This window comes from Gymnoscopelus braueri, assembly GCF_963280865.1.
Source record: "Gymnoscopelus braueri genome assembly, chromosome: 23".
Lineage (NCBI taxonomy): Eukaryota > Metazoa > Chordata > Actinopteri > Myctophiformes > Myctophidae > Gymnoscopelus > Gymnoscopelus braueri.
In genome coordinates, this window is record NC_137625.1 from 37,869,982 (window position 1) to 37,897,319 (window position 27,338).

Sequence of the window (27,338 nt, forward strand, 5' to 3'; positions counted from 1 at the left end):
TTTTTTCCCCCCCCAAGTTTTATTTTTCAATAAACGACTATGCAAATGTTTCAGATACCGATGACAACATGCCTGATCTAAGGCAATCACCTAAGGCCATACAAAGGACACTTGGAGTGAACAAAGTTAATGACACTCACATTTACAGAGATAGCCATGTGGAAAAATACAGGTTTATTACATACTTCCCCCCCCTCCTCATACACGTTTTTTTTAAAGAACTGGGGAAAACATTTACACCATTCCATGACGATAGATGGGTTGGGTTTGACTCATAACGTTTATTACAATTTTGCCTCTACAATAAATAGTTCCAGAGCAAACGCCTCGACATTCAGCACAGACGTACACTCAATATCAAGTCCGGGCATAGAGGTAGAACATAAGTAACCTCTAGTCATCTATGCCTCAGTGAAATTAACTGTTAAAGTGGGCAGCATACTTCTTGCGGAAGCAAAGTTAGGCAAGGTTGTGGGAAGGAACTAAATGACGCGACTGTATACCTCGACGATTTTCGAACTAGTCAAAATCACTGCAGATGACACCAATGTGAACGTCATGTGCCAGTCTTATTGCTGTGAACAAAGAGTTTTAGTGAATCAGGTTCATTAAATACTTTCAACCTGACATTTTGGCCATGTCATTATGTAGGCAAACGTAAAAAAAAAGCAAATTCCTTTTTAAAATAGTGGCCATTTTCACCACAAGACACCGTCATACGACAAAATAAGACAGAGCTTAAATAGTTAAGGTTCATCAGCGCATCAATAGAGAGGAATTACTGCTGTGACCAGTGTGAAAGATTCATCCAAATCTTGTGTTGAAACGTTGAAACGCACCAGAAAATACACACTGGAGAGTCAGGAATTCAATGTGGGCGTGCTTTATTTTGGAGTCTTACCTAACAGCGCTCAAAACAAAACCGCATCAAGTATAATTCATATTATACTGCCTGCACTCTGCAGAAAAAATTCAGCAAGCTGAACCAAAATGTTGACTTCTTCTGAAGTATGCTGCCCGCTATACTGTGAATATTTTTTTTTTTACAAAATCTACAGTTTGAACCAAACGTAAATTAACTAACCTTTGTTACTGCGGTTACAGTTTCCTTCCACCCCCCCCCCCCCCCCCCAAAGAAAATTCAGTCACTTTGATGGGTGTCATAGGTCAGTGGTTCTCAAACCTTTTAATTTCAAGGACCCCCGCTGTTGATAAGCATTAGGGCCACAGACGCCCATTACTCTGTGTGTACAAATGGAACCAAATGGACCCATTTGTACACTCTTGGAGTTAAAGAACAATAAGTGTCCATTTGGTTCCAAATTATTTAGCTAGGGACCCCTGGAACCCCCTCAAGAATCCCTGAGGGTCCGCGGACCACACTTTGAGAATCACTGTCAGGTGCATAATTGAGCTTAATCCTCACATTTTCTAGTCATGTAAGTATAAAACCATTCAAGCCAACACACACCAAAAATCATACTTGCAATCGGCTTACCCCAGTCAATCAGGACCAAATCAATCCAAAAACAAAATAAAAACAATAAACAGCAGAATCAAACATCTAAAAACAAAATATTGTCTTGTTTTATCGTATATTTTAAATAAAATAGCAGCAGTATTCAAACCCGACGGAATGTTGAGTCCAGAAGAGTGACCTTTTTTTTTATTTGCGTCTGTGTGAGCAAACTGAATAATCCTTATGTCCAAGATACATTTTAAGATTTTCACCATTCTTGCTGTGGAGAAAAGATGGCTGAGGTCTCTTTAGACATTAGATAGTATTTATATTAAACCAATCTGCTGGGGGGGTTAAGAGTGTCGTGTAAGACGTGATTCACATTTCTTTTCTTCTTTTTTTAAATGGTCCGATTTCCACAGGACTGTGTGAGTGCTTTCCACAAAATGTGTGTGGGGTTGAAAATAATCTCAATGAGGTCAGTATGGTACCACGCAAGGCTATGTCCGAGATTGGGGCGGGGGGGGCTGGGTTGGGTTGTGTCGTGGGGTTTGGTGGAGTCTGTGGGTTAAGTGGGCCTTATAAGCCAAATAATGACGCTCGCACGGCAATGTCGCGCGTCGAAAACGGCAGACGTACAAGCTCACAACGCGCCGCGTCCGCGGTGCGTTGTGAGCTTGTACGTCTGCCGTTTTCGACGCACGACACTGCGGAGCGACGAGGTGCGGTGAATCGGGCTTCACAGTTTCTTCTCCTCGAGCAGTTTGTGAAGTTCGTCGGCATCTTCGGTGGTTTTGACTCTGATGAGCATGGGCACGGGGCTGCCGGGGTTCTTGTCGTCCACGGGCGGGTTGGGCACGCACACCACCATCACGTTGTTCTTCCCCATCCGGGAGCACGGCATGGAGGCCTGCAGGATGATGTTGAGCAAGATGTTTCCTGTGTGGGGGGAAGAAGAACCAGGGAATTTTTTTTATCCATTTCCATCCATTCCATCTTTAACCTTTTATTTAACCACTTTCACCCTGGTGTTCCCATTTTGGGCATAAAGGCGAGATTCGTTTTCTTTTTTTTTTTTTATGCAGAAGAAATGAAATTATAAAAAAATAGCACGATCTACAGGTTCACAAAGTGCCACAATGCAACACTTTGTGAGCTTGTAGATCTGCTTTGTGGCTTAAACACAAACCCTGGCGAGCCTAATTTGGGGCATGAAAATAAAAAAGTTGAAATGAGTTCCGTGCCAACAGTTGTACCTGAACGTGTTAAACCAAACGAGTAAACATACTTAATTTCCATCTGGTTACAGAGGTATTCTGTGGGAATTTCTGCCTCGTCCGTCTTGAATACATCTGACTTTTATAATATCCCATAATAAGCTGAACTACAGCACAGCTGCTGCTGCTGCTGCAGGAGGCAGACACAATGAGACTGCAGATCTGGAAGCAGTTCCACCAAACAGCCACAAGGGGGACAGGTTTTTTGTAATGCCCTCACGTAAACACAGCAGGTCAAGGACAACCCTGGTAATAATGATTAGAAACCATCTGGAAAGCAATGTGTCAGAGCATCTTAGCCAACACACTCAATCTCAAACCCATTAAGACAGGGAACGCATCTGTGCAACCACTTTAACCATTATTTTATACTTTGGGCTATTCAAAAATAGCAGATATTTAAGCGATTTTTTTACTAAAATCTTTGCTTCTGGGGGTCCTGGAACAACATATTTTGAGATGGGGGTCCGTGGCCAAATACATATAATTTTGGGGGTCCTTGATATGAAACAGTTTGAGAACCACTGATTATAGCAACAAGTTTTTTCAAAAAACTGTTAGGATTTAGAAGACAATTTGCAGAATCCCCAGAAGCAAAGATTTGAGTTACAAATATTCACTTTGAAATATATATTCAAAGATTTGCACACATTTTCATGAAACAAATAGCAGATCTACAAGCTCATAGGACTTGTAGATACTCGGTGCCACGCTATGAGCTTGTAGATTTGCTATTTCTGAATAGCCCAATAGATGCGTTCCCGGTTTGAATGGGTTAAAAAGATATTCCCCTGAAAACACATTGAGCTTTATTGAGAAGACCTGCGTGACCTTGCCGAGTTGAGATGAAACACAGTTTGAAGACTTACTCATTCGCCATTTTGGCTTGGCAAAAAAATAAAAACGAATAAAACATCAAACACCTGAACGGCAGTTCTTTGGATCTCGACTGCAGTCAATACTAGTTGCTATGGCTTGTTGAAGGAGCCGTAGGGGCAAAGGCTCACACACACATCACCTATTACTTATATAAGTCATAAGGCATTACTAATATTACATTTAAAAGCTATCCAGTCCTTTAAAGGGTCCTGGGGGAGTCCTAAGGACGATACATTTCTCCTTGGTCTGCACTCAACCTATGAAACAGCACTGCATATATATTATGTGGTCATTTGGTTCCTTTGTACCATGTTAAAATCATTTTATTTTTTAACACATTCACTGCCAGGGGTTATGCATCCACTTCATCCGGTGGTGCCAGCGTTTTTTACCTTGATCCCTTGACTCTGATAGAAGGAATGGACGGATGGTCACTTCCGTCCACTCCTATGTTGTGATTTGTGGAAAACCACATTAGTCGGATTTCTTCTTTTTTTGTGTGAAAATGAGCCATATTCAACAGGCCATAGCTACAAAATGGCCGATTGCGGTTACAAAATGTTTGTTCCGGTGGATAGAGGAGACCCTTCCCTACCCCCCCAGACACTCTTTGTTTACATCTGCGATTGTTTACATCTTACATCTGCGATCCAAAGATCATCAATGGTGATCAATGGCGTAAAAAACGCTTGACACCAGCGGATGAATTAATTAACTCATTCACTGCCAGAACTTTATTTTTTTGCGTTTGCCCACTGCCAGAGATTTTTAATTAAAAAAAAAAAGTACTCAGGAGCCGAGATACAAAATGTTTAAGTTTTAAGTTAACAAGGAAGTGGATGGGAGTCTAGATCTTCAACAAATCATATCTCCTTGGTCTTTGGGTTAAAAAATAAATAAATAAATAAGAAAAAAAAAAAAAGTTGAAAAAATTAAAAGTCGTTTTAGTCGTTCTTGGCAGAGGGGGCTTAAAGGACAAAAGTCGTTTTAGTCGTTCTAGGCAGGGAATGAGTTAATACCTAGCAGTGAATGTATTAATAAAGTATTCAATCAAAATACCAGTTGTCCTGTTCATTTTCATTTGATTGGATCAGCAGCAGATTTGAATGCAAAGCATGTTGTCGTTTGTGTGTCCAATAACAAATGTACGGCCGAGCCACTCAAAACGAAGCTATGGGACACTGAACCGAACAGCAAAAGTGGTACGCCACCTTCTGGAAACCATGTATGCACAGAGCCCATTGCTACAGCACAACATGCAAACACCTGACTTTCACTTGAAGACCACAAAGAGGTCTGGCAACAAATGTTCACGCAAGCACACGGATAATAACATGAAGCGTAATGGGGGATAGATTGTGTGGCATGCAATTGTGTGCCAACCCACACACACCAGGCAATTACACTAATTAATTCCACCCTCTCTGGGTGAAGGTGTACTGGTGTGCAGTTGGAATGGAATGGGGAAAAAAAACATGAGTGCACTTAGACCTCTAAGGGACATAATTGTATACAACCACTATTGTACACTGCATGGTGTAAAGTAACTAAGTACATTTACTCAAGTACTGGATTATTTTCAGTTTTCAGTACTTCTACTCCACTACATCTCAGAGGCAAATATTGTAATTTTACTCCACTACAATTATTTGAAACTGAGTATTTCTACATTGCAGTACTGATACGTTAAGTAGAAAATGTGAGTACTTTTTCCACCACTGTGCATGGCTGTCATACATAATATTTGAAATATGATGGATGCCATGTTCATAAAAATAAAAAGATTCACAGGAGGCAGGCAGTGATCACCCCATGTGCACAGTGTTGATCAAGGAAGCAAAAAAAAAAAAAAAGGTCCACCACTAATTTGATAGATGTTAGCTCACCCAGATTGGTGTCGGCACGGACTATGATCTGGGTCTTTCCCTCGGGGGTCTGCTTCATGTGCAGCGTTCCAACTCCTTTCTCCTTGAACTCTGTCTCCTTCTTGTAAAACAGCTTACACCTGGGAGGAAACACCACAGTGCGTCACATTAGACTCATTTACAACTCCCCCCCCCGCCCCTCTACACACATTTCTCCACAACCTGAACCTTCCACCCTTTTGTGGCATTGAATTGATGAGCATGAAAAAACTTCCACAATACCATCTCTTGTTTTTTTCTGCCACATATGTTCACATCATTACATTTAGGTACAATCAGTTAAGTGGATCTAATCAATTTAACAGTCAACATTTTTTATTGCTAGTGAGATTCAGAGCACTAGAACATGTTTCACGATCCATCGACCACATTCACATGGTGGCCATTTTGTTCTTGCATCATAGTAATGGGATGGGGAAACCCCATCCATTGGAAGCACACTGCATCAGTCTTTAAACGAGACTTGTTCGACTGCAGAACTCGCGAGCAAGATGTCTGTAGTGTGGAACATTCACAAAAAACATAATATACAATACATGCGCCAGGCAGCATAGCGGAAAGATAGGGAGGAAAAGGACACTTGATGCTCGGCTCTGGCAGCATGTTTGAAAAAGCCTTTTCCATTTTAGGTAAGAAATAGGCTATATTTGCTCAATCTTGATTCATTTCACACCGCACAGCTATTTGTAAATGTCTTTAAAACAAACGGGGAAAAAATGAATGGTTTTGGACAGACAAAACGGTGGTTTTCACTGCCTGCCACTGGGTCAGCCAGCTAACTGATCATGAGCCTGAAAAGGTTGTCCACCCTTCATCCAGACAAGTTTGTAAGAGGTAAATATCTCTTCTCATATTCACACTATTGTCAATTCAGTCTATGTCACACCAGGTCCAGAAGCTCCGACAAAATAGGGTTTATGTGGACATGGAAAACCAAGTTGGAAGGATTTATATATTTTAATCATGTCATGCTAAGTCAGTGGTGTAAAGTAACTAAGCGCTTGAACTCAAGTACTGTACTTAAGTACAATTTTTAGGTATTTTTTTACTTTACTGGAGTATTTCCCATTTTCATTACTTTTACTTCTACTCCACTACATCTCAGAGGAAAATATCTTACTTTTACTCCACTGCAATTATTTGAAAACTTTAGTTACTTTGTTGATTTAGATTATTATTACAAAACATACATTAACCACTTCAGCCCTACTATATACATTTCAGCTATTTGAAAATAGCCGGTCTACAAGCTCACAATGTGATGCATTGTGAGCTTGTAGATCTGCTATTTTCACAAGATTTGTACACATTTCATACATTTGAAAAGGTTTGAAATGGGACATTCTGCATAATACGTACTTTTTGTACTTTAAGCACATTTTGATACCAATACCTTTGTACTTATACACAAGTACATTTTGAATTCAGGACTTTTACTTGTAACAGAGTATTACTATATTACAGGAAGTCAAGTGGAATACCCTTATTTACCATCACAAACTATTGGAATTAATGGCGATCTAATTATTTAAAAGTTTTCCCTTTCCTTCCTTCTCCTGGGTATTCTCCTCCCCCTTCTCTCTGTCACCCAAATGTGTGACAACACCACAAATATAAACCAGTCTTACTTTTTTGAGTAAAAGGCATCTTTCTCCTTGATCTCTCGGACTTCAACTTTGGGGGGCTCGTCTGACTCCTCGCCGTTCTCATCTAGAGAGACAAATAGGGTCATTACACCAACAACATTCACCAATTATTATTACCACTATCTAACATCATGATCATTTTGCATGATATGTAAAAAGAGTACATACACATAACATGGTCGTAGTTACTGACAGAAACACGAAGAACTGCAAATGAGTTCAATCTAATAATTTGTCGTGTTATTTCTTACTTGGTATTTTCATATCACTAATAAGAGATGACATCCACCACTATTCAAGCCCTCGTCTAAAGCTTAATGATTACAAAAGAAATGTCACATCATAATAAGCAGTTATTAGCAAGGCGTTTTTCTCCTTAAAAATACATAATTACCATCACTGGAGCACATAACATTTTCACATCACCTATGACACTTTGTTTGCACCTTAAATGGTTTACATTTTAGATGTCATGGCAGATAATTGCTGGCAAAATTCAGGGATAAATGTGAGTATAACTCACACCTCCCTTTTCTATAATTACATACAACATCTGCTGTATTGTGCATTGGCTGCGGAATTAAAGCCTATTATCTGAGGAAAGAGAAACATTAGCCTTTTATACTTTGGCTATTTTTGAAAAATTGTGAAGATGTGTGCGAATCTTTGAATTTATGTTTTAAAGCGAAAAATTTTAACTCAAATCTTTGCTTCTGGGGGTCCCTGGAACAACATTGAGATAAGGGTCCATGACCAATTACATATCATATAGATTTTTTTGCTGCACATTTGTAGAATCCCCAGAAGCAAAGATTGGAGTAACATTTTTTGATGTTGATATATAAAAATATGTTTTCAAAGATGTGCACACATTTTCAGGATTTTACAAAAAATAGCAGATCTACAAGCTCATAGAGCGGCACTCGGTGCCGCGCTATGAGCTTGTATATCTGCTATTTTTGAATAGCCAAAGTATAAGATAATGGTTAAAGTGGTTCAAATTTAAAATGACAGATGCTTTCCCGGTATATCGCATTGTGACGATATCTTTTTTTCCCCGCTCTTTAAATGCAAAAATAAAATAAAAAACACACGTCATCACGATATGTTGTAAAGCTTGTAGATCTCCTAATTCTTTTAATATTGGTCAAAGTATAAAATGGGGCTTAAGTGATGAAAAAACCCAGACGATAGTCGCATATGACGATATAATATAGAAATATTGCCCTGCCCCTAGGCCAAAGCATTCTCTAATCATCCATATTCATTTTGGTTGAAAGGGTTAGCTGTAGGAGCGCAATAGTTAATCGAACTAATTGATAACATCAATTATATTTCGATTATTTTTTTAAATAAAATAATTATGAATCGATCACTATTAAATTATTTATGTCCTCATAGGTGAAAGGTTTTTAAAACAAAATGCGATGCGACGTGTAGTGAGTTTTTAGATCTTCTATTTTCACAATTTTTGTATATTTTACACTTTACAAAGTATAAAATGTAAGTGGTTAATCAATTAATTGATTTATATATATATTTTAAACACGCTTCTCAATTATAATTTCTTTATCAAAAAATGTCCATCGATGATAGAATAACCTTTAAGATGATAATTGATAGTTGCAGCCCTAGTTACCTGTAGGCTGGACAGCCTCAGCCTTTGCCCCGCTGAAGGAGAAGGGTGCTGCAGACGGCGCAGAGGAACCTCCAAACAGGGAGGAGGCTTGGCCAGAGGGCTTGATGAAGGAGAAGCCGGCCAGCGCGCCGCCAGAGCCCAGGCTGGCCAGCACCGAGGTGTCCGGCTTGAGCCCGAAGTTAAACGTCACGCCGGCGGGGATCGGAGGAGCGGCGGCGCCGCTTTTCTCCGGGGCCGAGCAGTCCGACTTATCCTTGCCAAAGGAGAACGGAGGAGGAGCGCTGGAGAGCGCCGTGGCGGCACCGGTTGTTGGCAGGATCTCCCCCTGCTTCTCCCCCGACTCCTTGCTGCTCTCTGTGCCTCCGTCGAGCGCCGTGGCAGATCCAGCAGCCCCGGCTGCCGCCACCGCTGCCCCCCCATACTTCTTCTCGATGCTGGCCAGGTGCTGCTCGTAATCCCTGAAGATGGGGCTGAGGTCACACAGAGGGTTGTCTTTGACGTGCTTGGTGATCCAGTCCCGCACCGAGCAGTTGAGTGCGGTGAGCTGTCGGCCGTACTCCTTATTGCCGCTGCTGCTGCTACTGCCGCTGGAGAAGGAAAGCGCCGCGGCGGCACCGGTTGTTGGCAGGCTCCCCCCCTGCTTCTCCCCAGACGCTTTGCTGCTGCTCTCTGCGCCTCCGTCAGCCGCCGTGGCAGATGATCCAGCCGCCGCACCGTACTTCTTCTCGATGCTGGCCAGGTGCTGATCGTAATCCCTGAAGATGGGGTTGAGGTCACACAGAGGGTTGTCGTTGACGTGCTTGGTGATCCAGTCCCGCACCGAGCAGTTGAGTGCGGTGAGCTGCCGGCTGTACTCCTTATTGCCGCTGATACTGCTGCTGCTGCTGCTGCCCGAGCTTTGAGTCAGGCTCAGGGTGGAACCATTGGTCTGCTTGGAAGTGATGTCAGCTGTGGGCTTGGAGGAGGAGGAGGCGGGGCCATTGAATGTTAAACCTGAGATGAAGAGGGAGGGAGGGAGGGAGGGAGGGAGGGGAGAGAGTGGTATTCCGGTTATTTTGACAGCCATGTACAGCTTGAGATGCCCAGGGAGGTAAGACTCTGCCCTGTTTTCTACTGGGAAGAACAGAGTAGGGGGGAGGGTAGGGTAGGGCAATGTAGCGGGGGGGGTGGGGGTGGCGGGGGTGTCTGGCTATGACTGCGTCTGCTGGTGTAACCCCTCCCCCCACACAGGCAGACAACACTGCTCATCTCAGCTGCAGTGCAGCCCTGTCATCCTGCCCTCGAGCAACGCACCGTGAAAGGAAAGAGCAGCCACACACACACACACACGCAGAGCCCATATGAAACGGCATCCTGCCGATTCAGCTCCATTAGTCTCCAATGCCAAACCCCCAGCCCTTAACAATGGAAGAGATTTTCAACTCGATTACATATCAGCGGAGGGGCCACCATCAACCGATATCCTACTGATGTCTATTTCAAAGGGTGCATTGACCCTGCATCTAAACAACGATAAAGGGAACAAATTGTGTCACGGTAAAATGTGATGTTTATTTTTTTCTCAATTGGTTCAATCCCTAACATCCATTGTGGAAATGTAGACCGTCAAATAGACAGAAAGATTGAAACAAGACAACAAAAAAAAAAGAACATTTTGCACAGCAAAGCTGGACTGTGCTGTAGGCTAGGGATGGGACGATATGAAAATTACATGTCACGATAATTGTGGCAAAAATAATTGCGATCGACGATGATCATCAAAATAGGCTTAAAACTTAAAATGCCACTTTTGTTAACACATTGTGTGCCAGAGGTTTATTAAAATAGGGCACGTTCAGTGCCAGCATATCTTCCATCCACTTACGTTGATATGTTTCGTGCTGTAGAATAGGGATGGGTATTGGCAACAATCTCACGATACGTATCACGATACGATTATATTGCGATACGCATCACGATACTTGGGTCGTATCACGATATTGGGATATATTGCGATATATTGCGATATACATATATCACAACTACCGGCACATATTGTTTATATATACACTACATATTGAGTAGCTGCAGATCTGTGATAGGTTCCTTTGAATGTTTTTCATACAGCCTGTATCTGAAAAAGCAAAAAAATATAATTATTGCGATATCGATACTGGAGTATCAATACAGTATCGCGAAATAAAATATCGCGATATATCGTGATATCGATAATATTGCCCATCCCTACTGTAGAAGCCCCGCCGCGGAAGTGCATGTAAACAAAGCGTGCGTGCGAGACGGCGGAGGGTCCCAACTCCCGACTAACGCCTGGAACAATTATATTTCTAACGCGATCCTCCATTGCAGAGTGATCGCCGATCGAAAACGGCTCACTTCCACCACGTTAAAAAGAAATGGAGATATTAAGCTTTTAGTCAAGGAGTTAACATTGGAGCAGCCGACCGGAAGCATTTTTTACATGGATCGACATCCGGCCTCTCCTTCTCAGAGACTCCTTGGATGATCCCAAAGTTTTGTTAGAGCGCCCCACGTGGGAAAAATATATAAAACCGTTTATGGCACTCAATGTGTTACCAGTTGAACCCCCAGTATCCCTTATTCTGGGGTCAAATTCAGTGCAACTTCGAAAAAATAGCCGATCTACAAGCTCACAACGCTTTGCATCGCTTTGTGAGTTGTGAGCTTGTAGATCTGCTATTAAAAAAAAAAGCGAATTCATCCCTGTGTATGTACAATTTCACGATAACTTAAAATCTCTGCGATACGATTATTGTGAGCGTTTTTTTTATCACGATAATAACGATTATTACTCTGTAGGCATACTTGGCCTAGTGTCACTCCATGTGCTCATCATACCGCTGTCATTTCACTGTATGGCAAGTTATATAATATAGTAATAATATGTGTTACGGAGACGCCCCCTATATGGGCATCTCCTATATGAAACGGCTATGCTCTAGGGTCGTCCTTATATGGCGAACGTACGTATGATGTTTTACGTAGGCTATATATGGCTGAGCTACGCCCGATAGATCCAGATCAGAGATATTTCAGTTCAGTAACTATAAGTATATAAGTATAACCTTATAACTAACTAATAAGTTTAACTAACGTCCAAGAGTGAGGGCCTTACACACCATTCACTCTGCCACATCTGATCCATCTTCGGGCATAGTCACTAGGGCACCCAGGAGAGGTACCGTTCTAATAGACGGCGCTCAGGGCAACCTGCTACCAGCAATCCACATATAAGAGCTATCGTAGTTCTCTGTTACACTTGGTCCTTCGAACCGGATTGGAGCAGAACCCTCTAGCTCATTACCCTCCCCAGAAGATATTATGTCGCACCAGACATCCCAAACGGGAACCAACGGTCATGCTGACCACCTGAGTCTTGAGGACGACATGCTAGCCATGATCCAGGACCGCCTAGATAGGCTAGAACGGAAGCTAGATACCGGTTACCATTCCGGTAACCAGAGATCAGATGCCCTAGAACGAAAGCTAGACGCCCTGATTCACGCTATCTCCCCCGTCATCCCCATCCTCCGCGAGATGAACTCTCAGGAGGCAGACCAGGCCACGACCTGGAATAACCTTGATGATTCCTATCAGGCACAGTACGCTTCAACCCCGAGGAAGAAGACGTATGGAACTTGCCCTCGGAACGAAGACAGCGACTACCAGAGGCAGGAACCGGAATACCACGGTCCGCCAAACCACGGTCCACCAAACTACACTCAACATCCAAACCCCGGATGCATAGACGGGATACTGCAACAACTAGCCACGACTAGCCAGCAACTGGTTAAGACCCAGGTGCAAGCCTCACTCCCCCAGAGAACTATGGATATCTTCCATGGTGACCCCCTGAGGTTCGCGGGCTGGCTAAGAGACTTCGCCAGGACTATTGCAGACGTAACCGATAACAACGACATGAAGCTAACCTATCTGCAAAGTTCACCTCCGGAAGAGCACACGATATCGTGGTAGCCTCTAGGAACAACACTGACACTGACATAGGGTATAGGACCGCTATGAGCGGCTTAAAAAAGGAATTCGGTTCTGCGAATGTGATGTCTAAAGCGGTAAAAGACGCAGCTAGGAAACAGCCCTACGTGAAGGAAGGAGATCACAAGGCTCTACGTGACTTCTCATCCTTCATAAACCAGTGCCGCAGTAACCTGAAGGCCGACGCAGCGTACCAAAGCATAGACATGTACGACACCCTAGGACTATTCGCCATAAGACTACCAGAGTCTATACTCAGCGAATGGAGAAGGGAGGCGTTCCGTTACAAACAGAAACACGGCGCAGACGCGGAACTCGACCAGCTCGCAGACTTCGTAAGGGACACGGTGGAAATGAGGAGCACCTATAACTATATGCCTAGTGATGGAAGTACTAGGCAAGGAGGAAATTCAGTCGATAACCGGAATAAATACAACGGTAGCAGACCATACGAACCCAGGTACAAGCAATCCAGAGACCGCCCCAGCTATAAGCCGAGGGCGAGTCAAATACTGTATAACGCCCAAACAAACCCTAACACCAAAGGGTCCCAAATCGAGTCCCCGATAGGAGAATCCAAGGAAGGATGTCTCTTATGTAACCAAGACCACCCTATCAACTACTGCAGGAAACTCGAGTCCCTCCCGACAGAGGAGAAGAAGAAATGGCTATCGTATGCAGACAGATGCTTCAAGTGTACCCGCATCCACCAAGGGTCAGACTGTACACTGACAACCAAATGTCAACTATGTCAAGGACAACACTTCGATAACCTCCACGACCTCAACGCTCCCCCAGCAGCGGTAACCACCCCCGATGTAACTAATCATCAAGCTGAGGTAGTGTACTACATAGACTACCCACAAAGTAACCAAGTACTGGTTAAGCTCGCTGAAGTTATTCTGAGGAACGGGGATAAGACCCATAGGACATACGCAATCCTAGACGATGGGTCCGAACGTACCCTCCTACTGCACAGCGCAGCCCAGCAACTAGGCCTACGAGGAATAACCTCTAGTCGACCCCTCGGAACCGTCAGCAACGATCAAATCTTCCAGGGACATATTGTATCCTTCTCCGTAGCCTCGGTCATGAAACCCTACAAGGCATTCGATATAGAAAACGTCTTCACGTCAAAGGCATTCAGACTTAACAGTCGCACCTACCCAATCGAAACAATACAGAGGAAATATGAGTACCTGAGGGACCTACCACTATCAATGATAAGGGATGTAGAGCCCGAATTACTTATAGGATCGGACTACCACCAACTGCTAGTACCCGAGGGTAAGGAAATGCGAGAAAGCTGTAGAGGAGGACCGACAGCCGTACATACGAGGCTTGGCTGGGTCCTACAAGGGTCCCAATTCAGCCCCCTAAAGGAAAGCTGTCGTCAACCACCACAATGTCTAACCGTATCCCTAACTACACCCAACGAGAGCAGTACATATGATCCGGTAGAACTATATCGCCTCGCAACGAAGATATGGGAGTTAGAAGCCCTACCATTCCGAAGCGAGAAGCTCGCTATAAGATCAACAGAAGATGGTGAAGCAATCCGCATACTCGATGAGGGAACAACTAGGGTGATGGTAGACGGGGTCAACCGGTATGCCACCCCACTACCATGGAGGGAAGACCTCCCCCGACTCCGCGCCCCTACGAACGTAGTGATGGGCCTACTCCGCAGTACCGAAAGACGACTGACTAAAGAACCAGAGCACGCCGAAACCTACCGAAAGGAGATAAAGAGACTACTAGGAGCAGGCTATATCACCGCCATGACGACCGAAGAAGCGAATAAGAGTACCCACTCTTGGTACATACCCCATCACCTGACAGTCCACAATTCGAAACCTAGGATAGTCTTCAACTGCTCCTTTACTCACGATAACCAGAACCTGAATGAACACCTCCTTCCAGGACCCGCTTTAGGAGCTAGCTTGCTGGGAGTCCTACTCCGATTCAGAGAGTACCCCATAGCCACAAGTAGCGACATCAAAGGTATGTTCCATCAGGTAAGACTGGTACAGGAAGACAAACCATTCTTCCGATTCCTGTGGCGCGATATGAAACTAGACGAGAACCCAACAGTATACCAATGGGAGGTACTACCGTTCGGTACAACCTCGAGTCCTTGCTGTGCTATCTATGCGGTACAGGAACACGTCAAGAGACATGTCGTAGACGCAGAGGATGATGTTAGGAAATCCGTAGAACAATGCTTTTACGTAGACAACTGGCTACAAAGCTTCCCAACCATAGAACAGGCTAAGAAGACAATTATTCGACTACACGGTCTGCTTCTTGAGGGAGGATTCGAACTCCGACAATGGGCCAGTAATAAACCACAGACCATAAGACACTTCGAGGAGGAGTCTCTATCTAAGAGTAGTGAACTGTGGTTTAAAGAAGACATAGCAGATCCTCAAGAACTCACTCTCGGACTCGTATGGCATTGTAAGTCTGATACGTTGCGATATAAGCACCGCCCACGGGAGAGCGTGATTCCCACTATGAGGAACATCTACCGACAGCTTGCACGACAATACGACCCCCTCTTACCTCATCCCATACACGACACGAGCAAAACTTATAGTACAGGGTCTGTGGGACAAACACAGAGACTGGGACGAATCGAATCTCCCAGACGAACTGATACGAGCCTGGAAATCTTGGGAAGAGGAACTTCCCAACCTGGAGCAGATAGTTCTACCAAGATGCTATCTAGGCTCAGGAGAATCTAGTAAGTACAGCATCCACGTGTTCTGCGATGCATCCGAGCGACCGTACGGGTCAGTAGCATACCTGCACGCTGAGGACGTAAGAGGACAGATCTATACGACCTTCCTAGCTGCGAGATCGAAGGTAGCACCGAAGAAGAAACTATCGATACCAAGACTAGAGCTCTGCGGCGCTCTATCAGGAGCACGGTTGGCCGCTACTCTAAGAAGGGAGCTCACCATAACAGTAGGCAAGAAGGACGTATACTATTGGACGGACTCGACCACCGTACTGTACTGGCTAAAATCACCATCCATCCGATATAAGGTATTCGTGGGACTCAGGATCGCAGAGATACAAGCGATAACGGACCGCAACGCATGGTGCCACGTTAGCTCCGCTGATAACCCTGCGGACGACATAACCAAGGGAAGGAACCTACTACAGCTCGCTGGAGTGAATCGTTGGAGTCAGGGACCGCCCTTCCTAAAAGGATCGACATCTCAGTGGCCTAAACAACCCCTTATAGGCCTACCGCGAGAAGAGGATGAACTGCTGAAGACATTCCCCTTCTGCGGAAGAATTGAAGAACACCAACCCAGACTACCAGACCTGAGTAAATTCACCACATATGAAGACCTGCTAGAGGCTACAGCGAAGCTAGAACACACGGCAACCGCAGATCAGCTAGGTCACGAGGCGGCCACGAGTCAGTCAGGACACGGGACGGCCAGGAACCAGCCAGAACACAGGGCGGCCATAGACGCTGATACATACCGGAGAGCAGAGCTAACACTCCTACAGCAAGCCCAACTAGACAGTTTCCCAGAGGAAATAGCAACCCTCATGGCGGGGAAGGATATAACGGCGTACAACGCAGGGAAAGGGAGACTAAATACCCTCTGCCCAGAGTACGACAAAGATAGTCAACTAATAAGAGTAGGCGGTCGTCTCCGCCGATGCGACGAACTAAGTCATGGTGAGAAACATCCAATCCTCCTGGATCCCTCACACATAATCACTAAGCTACTCATCCAGCGATACGATAAACAGATGATGCATTCTGGCCCGGAACGGGTCTTTGCAGAACTGCGCAGGAAGTACTGGATACTAAGAGGTAGGGAGGCAGTGAAGAAATATCAACGTGACTGCGAGGACTGCAGGAGGTGGAGAGGACAACCACAGATACCGCGGATGGCCGACCTCTCAGCCTCCAGTTTGAGAGTTTACAAACCCCCATTCTACTCCACGGGAGTCGACTGCTTCGGACCAATACTGGTCAAGATAGGTCGGAGGACGGAGAAGAGGTGGGGAATAATCTTCAAATGCCTTACCACACGCGCGATAGACCTCGAGCTCTTAGATAAGATGGACGCAGAGTCCTTCCTAATGGCCTACCGACGCTTCTGTAACACGAGAGGAACACCCTTCGAGATGTACTCAGATCGAGGTACCAACTTCATAGCAGGAGATAAGGAACTAAAAAGAGCCTTCCACGCCCTAAAGCCTGAAGTACAAGATCAATTAGGTAAGGAACAGGTTCAATTCCACTTCAACCCCGCAGGAGCGCCCCACATGGGAGGCTCCTGGGAAAGAGAAGTGAGGACAGTGAAGTCAGCCCTCAGGACCGTCATAAAAGACCAGATAGTAACGCACGAGGTGTTGGGGACGATCCTAGCCGAAGTGGAAGGTATGATCAACTCGAAGCCTCTAGGCTACGTATCTTCGGACATTGCAGATGCAGACCCGATCACACCATTCCTACTGATAGCGGGAAGGCGGGACCCCTCAATACCACAAGCGATCTACCCGAAATCTGAACTAATCACGAATCAGAGATGGAGGTACTCCCAGATCGTGGCCGACGAGTTCTGGAAGAGGTACGTACCAAACTACCTGTTAAACCAACAAACCCGGAACAAGTGGCAAGTGGAGAAGGAGAATATCAAGGTCGGAGATAGAGTCATGATCGTCGACCAGCAGCTCCCTAGGGCATCATGGCCCCTAGGGATCGTAAAGGACGTAATACGAGGGAGAGATAACCGGGTGAGAAGTGCCTCAGTACGAGTGAAGGAGAAGACCTACACACGACCAGTGGCTAAACTCATCCCGATGCCCCAGTTATCATCAGATATAGAGGAGGACTTTGATAAAATCAGGTCCAATAGGAGCAAATTTACACACTAAATTTGAGGACGGCGATGTTACGGAGACGCCCCCTATATGGGCATCTCCTATATGAAACGGCTATGCTCTAGGGTCGTCCTTATATGGCGAACGTACGTATGATGTTTTACGTAGGCTATATATGGCTGAGCTACGCCCGATAGATCCAGATCAGAGATATTTCAGTTCAGTAACTATAAGTATATAAGTATAACCTTATAACTAACTAATAAGTTTAACTAACGTCCAAGAGTGAGGGACTTACACACCATTCACTCTGCCACATCTGATCCATCTTCGGGCATAGTCACTAGGGCACCCAGGAGAGGTACCGTTCTAATAGACGGCGCTCAGGGCAACCTGCTACCAGCAATCCACATATAAGAGCTATCGTAGTTCATGCACTCTATTTGGACCCTGGAAGTGCTGCTGGCAGCGGTGTCAAAAACCGCTCATCCGATCCGACTTCACACTGCACTCCCTTGGGACCTCATACAGTATATAAGTACTGTATGTAAGAGATTCCTTGAATGTATACATGTAAACTGCATCACACAAACAACGTTGGTGTAAGAGATTTGCTGAAAGAGTATATTTTATTAAGTACATACCGCACTGGGGCCTATATTTTTTAAAGCAAACATTTGTAACTAAAATCTTTGCTTCTGGGGGATTCTACAAATGTCTTATAATCCTAACAGGTTTCTGAAAAAAACGTGTGTTTCTATATCAGTGGTTCTCAAACTTTTTCATGTGGAGGACCACCCAGAATGATATGCATTTGTCCGCCGAGCCCATGTCAAAATATGTTGTTCCAGGGACCCCCAGAAGCAAATATTTGAATTACAAATGTTCGCTTTAAAAATATATATATTCAAAGATTTGCACACATTTTCAAAAAATTTTTTTTGCAGATCTAAAAGCTATGAGCTTGTATATCTGCTATTTTTTGAATAGATATCTGAAAATGACACAGATGCGTTCCCCATCTTAATGGGTTAAGTCAATTTGGCCAAGTTGGACAACTACCCAGTGGTTTTCAGTCCTGGTGTCAGGTAGGGACACCTACTGGTTGACAAGTAGTACTGTCTGAAGATCATAAGTGCAATGTCTCTTCTTGAATGTGCCGTGGAAAATGTGGTCTCTAATGTGGGAGAATCAGGTTCGAATCCCAGGTAGGTTAAGTTATGGATTGCAGCTCTGACCAATTTAGACCTGAGGCCGATGGGAAAAACACTTTTCAGAGAAGTTTTCTGAATAACTTATGTTTTATTCAATAAAATAAAACAAAATAAAGCTGCTATATATACACACATATTGCTACATATACATAAGCAACAACTAAAATCACACAGAGGCGTTCCCGGATTTAACCCATTAAGACCTGAAGCAGATTCTACAAAATGTCTTCTAAATCCCAACAGTGTTCTAAAGAAAAACGTATGTTTTTTTATCCCCCCCCCAAAACTCAAAATATTTGGTTCCAGGGACCCAGAAGCAAAGATTTGAGTTAACAATGTTCGCTTTAAAAAAATAATTATATGAATGAGCTTGTATATCTGCTAATTTTGAATAGCCAAAGTGTAAAATAATGCTTTTTTTGCTCAAATCTAAAAATGACACAGATGCGTTCCCGGTCTTAACACATACAGTGCCAAGAACGCATCGATGCGTTCTTTCAAATCCATCGCTTGAGTGCCAGGATTCCAAAGAACGCATTGATGCGTTCTTTTGAATTTTCATTGTTTAATCTGTGATCGCACGGCTGTGTTTATTTCTCATCAACACTTTCGTTTTCCACTTATGTCACTCACCCGGAGCCGGATGTAAAAAAAAAAAAAAAATCCGGGTCACGTTGTTTTTCTCCGGGGATTTTCGGCCAGAATAGTGTTTTTCACACGGTATAACAAACAAACGGACAGCTCAACTTCTATTTTCTTTGGTCCGGGTGACTAACAGTCATCGTCGTAGTGTATGACATCGTTTTCAGGCCGATCAGCGGGCCAGAATTGTCGGAAACGTCACATCCTTTGAATGACCGGATATGACGTGGGCCTGTTTGGGCGGGGGCGAGCGAGGTGATCAATGTTTGGATGTGCTGCTCTCTGGGTAGCTACTGGGACGTAAGTCGAGGCTTGATCAACCTTGGCTGGGTCACCTGGGGGAGGGTGTATGTTGCGAGACCCGAAACATCCTATGACCCCAGGCTACAACACTGATGATACGTCCCAGGTGCATCCATGTGATGTTTTTCGTTATAGTTATTCTATTTATAGTGGCTCATAGGAATTTATAGACTACGTGACAACCAGGAATAGACTGGTGACCACCGGAGAGTCGGGTGACAGCCGGAATCTAGACGGCATCCGGGAGCAGTTTGGGTTGGCGCCCCAGTCTGTGTCTTCCGTGAGGAAGAAGCCCAACAAATCCACGGTGAGGCCTTTGGGAGGACCATTCAAGTAAGACGCAAGGGAGCCTGCAGTACCACCACGGGTCATGGTGGTCATTGCAGTACCATCACGGGCCAAGACACCATCACACCAGAATGAAATGTTTGGAGCAGGGGAGTCTGGTGCAACGCTCAGGTCCTGGACCTGGTGAGACGAAGGAGGAGCCCGGCCAGGAGTCAACCCACAGAGCCTAGTCCCTCCACGTGCCAGAGCCTCCCCGAGTCCCGGCAGAGTATTTCCGGAGAAGCGGACTGAGTGGCCCTGTCTTGCCCTATAGGACTGACCGTGGGTAGCTACTGGGACGTAAGTCGAGGCTTGATCAACCTTGGCTGGGTCACCTGGGGGAGGGTGTATGTTGCGAGACCCGAAACATCCTATGACCCCAGGCTACAACACTGATGATACGTCCCAGGTGCATCCATGTGATGTTTTTCGTTACTCTCTACTGGTGGAACAATCGTAGGTGCTTGACAACACAATCAGAGAATGTATTTGAATGAAAAATTACAAAAAAAAAAAAAATTAAAAACACGCAAATTGCTGGCACAGGGGTGAGTACATTATGAATAAACTCTGGCAGTCAATGTGTTAATGGGTTAAAGGTATAACAACGTATAGGTCTAAAATGGACTAATACAGACTCAACCTGAGAACTCGTCTTACCAGGGGTAACGCTAGCCACAGGGGTAGAGAAACTGCCAAATAGCGGAGCGGTGCTGTTTCCGTTGGTCAGGCTAGTGAAGCCCTTAAAGGCGGTGGTGTTGCCATTGCCAAAACCAGAGAACGGCGTCGCCGCTGCACCGCCGGTAGCGTTCGCTGACATGGCGGCGAATCCTTTAAACCCTTTGAAGGCTCCGGCACTCTCGCCCTGAAATAAGAGGACGGGAAACGATGCATTAATAAATGTTATGAATGTGACAAAAGAGGCAAATTATAGCTACTGGTTTTGAGACAGAAGAGGCGCACACACGTTTCTGGGCAAATTTTATATTTGTAAATCATTGCAGGCCAACGTTAACTGCTTGGCTGCTTCCTGCTGGGGGAGAGGGGGTGGGGGGGAGAGACCATCTGATGATTCAACAGAGAGCATCAGTCGAATGCACAGTAAAATCCTGAGTTCTAAATTTATCCATTTGCAACTCAGACCGTGTACAAATTTGTACACTCTGAGTTAACCCTTTGAAGACCGGGAACCGCATCTGTGTCACTTTAGATTTCTTTGGCTATTCAAAAATAGCAGATATACAAGCTCATAGGGCGGCACCGAGTGCCGCACTATGAGCTTATAGATCTGCCATTTTTGAGAAATCTTGTCAATTTTTGCAAATCTTTGTAAATCTTTGTAACTCAAATCTTTGCTTCTGGGGGGGTTCCTGGAACAAAACATTTTGAGATGGGGTCCGCGGCCAAATACATAACATTTTGGGGGTTCGAGAACCACTGATATTATAGCAACATACGTTTTTCTTTTAAACTGTTAAGGTCCTTACACACCGGGGCGATTTTTTTCATGCGAATATTACGTTTTTTTTTAAAACCTTATAAAGTCAATGCAAGCTTCCACACCAGTTTCGCGGAGCGAAAAAAGCGTCTTTTAATTAGTCCGAATTTTGCGTATATTCGCCGGTGTGTCCTAAAGCCTTTAGGATTTACACATTTGTAGAATTGGCCAAATTGCAAAAAGTAGCAGATATACAAGCTCAGGCACCGAGCTTGTATATCTGCTATTTTTTAGTAGCCAAAGAAATCTTAAAATGACACGGATGCGTTCCCGGTCTTAATGGATTAAATGAACACTCAGGGTATTACAGTGGGAGGGTTCTACCAGAGGACAGCCCTAAAATCTACCCTGGCAACTCTATAGTAGGCAATCAGAGAAAAACAGCTATAATTCACTGACAGTGAAAACCATTTAATATATACACACGCTCCTCTGTTTTGCCAACTGCATTCTGAAATGTAGGCACAGGCTGTCAAACTCTCGCCTATATACCTTCACAGACCGTGGGATACAGTAACTGCAATCTGGGCCGGGACTGGTAGAACACTCATTGCAGTCGAGTCATGACACTGCACACTTTTTTTGTAGAGCATGTTCATCTATGTCTGGCAGCCATCACTTATTTCTCTGGTACAAGGGCTTCTTCCTGCATAACACACCGTTTTTATTTTTTTACACAATGTGACAGTGAGAAGCTGTATTGGATTTCTTTCACCCAGGCCCCCTGTACCTGAGTCTAGCTTTGGTGAGAACAAAGACACTATTAATTCCATTCAAGCTCTTTTGATCAGACCGCATCTAAACGTTACTGCAATTTAACCCGTCTGCCGTTAGCTTCAATTAACATTACTATAGTTTGTTGTAATGTTAGCTACCCAAAAAAGAGAAAAGGGTGTACCTGGAAAATCAGATCTGCATTGCCAAAGTATCCAAACTTAAGTTTGATTTGCCTCCAGTCAGACTCGGATGAGAATTTTAAAGATCAAAGCCATTTTCATTTTGGAGTTTTGTCCCCTCAGCCATCGCAGCATTAAACCAACTGCCCCGTCCATAGGAGGGTTTTCTGTGTACAGTGGGGACCTCATGTCTTTGTGATATGTTGTTTTTGTTGTTATGTTGTTTTGTTGTTTTTGTTGTAACGAACAGACCTTGTGAAGACAATTTTCCCCTTGGGGACAATAAACATGACTATTATTATTATTTTGAACATGAGTCACAATGAATATTCGTCCATTTCTGCTCACTGCAGGGCTTAACTATGATGTAATCCACTTCCTTGCGCCATTTTGACATTAAGAGAACTTGATATACGCCCTAGTTCGCACATATCTTCTCAACAGTTGCCAACATCAGATTCATTCTATAGTACAGTGGTCCAGGGACCACCAGTGGTCCTTGAGGGGGTTCCAGGTGGGTTTCAGGTGGTCCCCAGCTAAATGATGGAGAGTTGGTAACCAAATGGACCCTTATAGATCTTTAACTCTCAAGAGTTAAATTATTGTTAAACATCTGCATTACTTAATTAAATAATTAAGTCATCTCTCCTATGGTACCAACATCAATACAGCATGGCGTTGTGGACAAAATCTTATCCAACAATAACAAAATATTCCACGTTTTGGGTCCGAGAGTCTAAATCTCATTACATGGTGGACTGGTTCCGTGGCTAAAATGCAGAATAAATAACGGACATTGATATGTGAAAAGGGTCTAAAACCACTGCTATAGTACCATGGCCACCCCTTAAGTGGTCTATTGGGAGGCGAACAAGGTCACAAAAAAAATAAACATTTCCACCGTGGCCAACTTCTGGTAACCATGGCAACCTAGACCTACTGGAGTTGGACCGCAGAGGGGTGCGACGAAGCATGCAGAAGAGATATCCGTTTTGATTGGCTGAATGACGGTAAACTGGTGTTGTGGCTGAATAAATCACACTAATAGGAGCAACAGGGCTGGCAGCAGATACACCTCACACACACCTAATTAACCCATTAAGACCGGGAACGCATCCGTGCGTCATCTTTAGATTTCTTTGGCTATTCAAAAATAGCAGATATACATAGCGCGGCACCGAGTGCCACGCTATGAGCTTGTAGATCTGCTAGTTTTGAAAAATCGTGAAAATGTGTGCAAATCTTTGAATATATATGTATATATATAATATTTTTTTAAAGCGAACATTTTTAACTCAAATCTTTGCTTCTGGGGGGTCCCTGGAACAACATATTTTGAGATGGGGGTCCGCAGCCAAATACATATCATTTTGGGGGTCCTTGACATGAATAAAGTTTGAGATCTACTCGACTGATATTATAGGAACATATTTTTTTTCAGAAAACTGTTAGGATTTAGAAGACATTTGTAGAAACCCCCAGAAGAAAAGATTTGAGTTAAAATGTTCGCTTAAAAAATATATATATATATATTCAAAGATTTGCACACATTTTCACGATCTACAAGCTCATAGCGCGGCACTCTTGTAGATCTGCTATTTTTTTATGCGTAGAAATCTAAAACATTACACAGATGCGTTCCCGGTCTTAATGGGTTAAAAACTCATTGGATCAACACGGATGGGATATTTTGTATTAGGGCAACGATTTTGGAGGCGTGTATTATGATGCCTTGTTTGAACTGGCTCCTGCATAAACTTAGTACCCTTCATAAACCGCATTCTTACATTTGCAATACAAACAAAAAGTCAATTACTATTCTGTCTCCTCCCTTGCAGCAAAGCTCATGTGAAATTGCATTATATGAAATTGCGTTAAGACACGCACATTCAGCTGAACGGGCAAGAATCAAACATAAAAGGCAGCAGAACGATGCCGTCTGTTGTGTTCCCAACATCTAAGCCTAATAATGATGACCATATTCATCTTTAAAGATCTGAGAATTTATTTGGATATGAGACACAAGTCAAGCTGTAAATATTTAACAGCTGCCTGATTGGGAACATGTGTATGTGGGATCACTGGCTCATTGACACGTTGAAGTAGATTTGGTATAAAAGAGTAGCAATACCATAATATAAAAATACTCTGTTAAAAGTAAAAGGCCTGTGTTCAAAATGTTACTTGAGTAAAAGTACAAAAGTATTGGCATCAAATATATACTTAGAGTACCAAAAGTAAAAGTACTAAAATGTTTTTAAAATAGCAGATCTACAAGCTCACAACGCGTCGCGATGCGACGTGTTGTGAGCTTGTAGATCGGCTATTTTCAAATAGCCTAGGTATAAAATAGGGCTGGAGTGGTTAATGTATGTTTTATAATATAATAATGTATATCTGCAAAGTTAACTAGTAACTAAAGTTTTCAAATAATTGTAGTGGAGTAAAAGAACAATATTTGCCTCTGAGATGTAGTGGAGTAAAAGTAAAAGTAGACTGACCCAGACAAAGACTGGGGTTAGACTCTATAAATATAGAACATAAAATGTACTTGTATCTAGAGTTAGTGTGCAGTTTCTCCTTGTTTTTCCAAAACCTACGATCAGAAATGTGAGTTTTCTTCTGCATACAAAATGTTAAAGCAAGCGGTAAAGTTTCATTTTTACTGACCTCTCCTGCAGCGCCTCGACGTTTGGCTTTCTTAATCGGACGACTTTTCAACACATCCTCGCTGGCAATGGAAAAGGTCCCTGCCTGGAGGGCGAATAGACACGCACAGGGGTCAATGAATCAATGGACTTCTCCAACTTGTACATCTGCATTGCATTCACTTGCTGCAAGGCATACAGTCTTTCACTTGACAATCAATAAAATATTGTATAACAGACAAAATAAAAATTAAACCGAAAACTGAATTAAGTAGTAGGTACAATGTGAAAGATGTGAATTCTGGTAAAAAATATATGACGGTACTCCATAGGTCTGACAGATTAATTAATTGATGTTTTTGCCCTTTCAAATATAGTGAGATCCAACAGATGTGATTTGATGCGATGGACATTACTTGAGGTAAATTATATCATTGCTTAATGTTAGATTACATTGTGTTTTGTGTTTCTACTCTATAGCTTCTACTATAGACCTATTCCTTTTACAAGCAGTTATAAGAATCCAGAGTTACGATGGCACAGTGCAGGGGTGCACTGGTGCCTGTGGACTATCGAAGAAGTATAATGACACCTACAGGGCAAGATGACCTCCATCAAAGCAACAAAGTTCTATCAATTAAAAGATGAAACCAATCTACTACAAGAAACACATCTAACTCAGTTCTTTACATAAGTACCAAATCAGTTCAACTTACGCACACACATACAGTACGGTTTTAATGGGTTAACAAGGGATGTGCACAGTCAGTGACTACTTTACTCCAGCCAAACTTGCACATTTCTGTATACATACACGACCAACCTAATTGTGTGATGTGAGCTGGGTTATTTTTTCAGATAGACAAGGATCAAAGCGAAGCGACGACAGGCAGTAAAACAAGCTACAGTCGTACTCTAGCGTTGATGGTACTAATAGTTCACCCACCTCCTCGCCCTCATCCTCCTGGTCCCAGTTCCTGTCAGTCAGCTCCTTGTCAGCGATCCTCTTCGCCATCACAACTCTGCCCTGTAAAGATACAATAATAGGTAAGATCCACTCACTGGTTTGGGCAGGAAAGCGTAGTCGGCACCTTACTGTATGTCTTAACACATTGAATGCCAGAGTTATTTCAGATTTTTTAGCTGTTTTATGCCAGAGATTTTTCATTGAGAAAAAAAAAAGTACTCAGGAGCCGAGATACAGAATGTTTAAGTTTTAAGTTAACAAGGAAGTGGATGGGAGTTTAAATAGAACGCATCTATGCGTTCTTGGCACTCAATGTGTTAACCACATAAAATGGGCATGATGAAACCCTAGGATGGTTTTGTAGTGCTTCCCAGATCAGGTTAAATAATACAACAGGGTACAAAGAAACATGGCAGGCTGCATAAGGCTTACCTTTAGTACATTGTGATATAAGCCAGTGGTTCTCAAACTTTTTCATGTCAAGGACCCCCAAAATTATATGTATTTGGCCGCGAACCCCCATCTCAAAATATTGGTTCCAGGGACCCCCCAGAAGCAAAGCTTCCACGATTTTTCAAAAATACCTGGTCTACAAGCTTGTTTGAAAAGTATAAAATATGGATAAAATGATTGTGACGCTATATATTAACTAATTTTGCAGGTGACCTCCGGTACTATATCTATCTATCTATCTATCTATTTCAATGTTTTCAGAAAATGTCTGAAAAATGTTGAATAATTTTGATCATCTTTTAACAAATCTTTTCTGGGGTCCCTGGCACAAAACATTTTCAGATGGGGGTCTGCGGCCAAATACAGATCAATTTGGGGGTCCTTGGCTCACAAAAGTTTGAGAACCAAACAAAGCCCAAATTATCAAGATCTGAGTCTATGTCCAACACCTACAGATAGAATAAACAACATCTCTCAACAAGCAGTGATGGAAAAAGTACTCACATTTGTTTTAAAGTATCAATACTGCAATGTAAAAGTATCAATACTGCAATGTAAAAGTACTCTGGTTTTTTTATTGAATTGATTGAATATGTTATTAGGCAAAAAATGTAAAACAGCACAGTTACATTTAAAATACTTTGTCTAACAGGTCCGTTCATAAAAGTCCTTGCGGACTTGTTTCCAATGAGGGCCT

General features: G+C 43.4%; 1 protein-coding gene across 1 annotated transcript in view; it reads right to left on the minus strand.

Moving 5' to 3' along the window:
- Nucleotides 1–27,338, minus strand: part of nup50 (nucleoporin 50) — a 30,329-nt gene continuing 2,991 nt past the window's right edge. The window contains exons 2-9 of the mRNA XM_080421504.1: nt 26,168–26,248; nt 25,244–25,327; nt 20,840–21,044; nt 8,826–9,818; nt 7,169–7,250; nt 5,502–5,620; nt 2,166–2,398; nt 1–2,101 (exon numbers count right to left, since the gene is read on the minus strand). Coding sequence (XP_080277630.1) covers nt 2,199–2,398; nt 5,502–5,620; nt 7,169–7,250; nt 8,826–9,818; nt 20,840–21,044; nt 25,244–25,327; nt 26,168–26,236 — 1,752 coding nt within the window. The 5' untranslated portion in view covers nt 26,237–26,248 and the 3' untranslated portion in view covers nt 1–2,101; nt 2,166–2,198. The remainder of the gene's footprint in view (nt 2,102–2,165; nt 2,399–5,501; nt 5,621–7,168; nt 7,251–8,825; nt 9,819–20,839; nt 21,045–25,243; nt 25,328–26,167; nt 26,249–27,338) is intronic.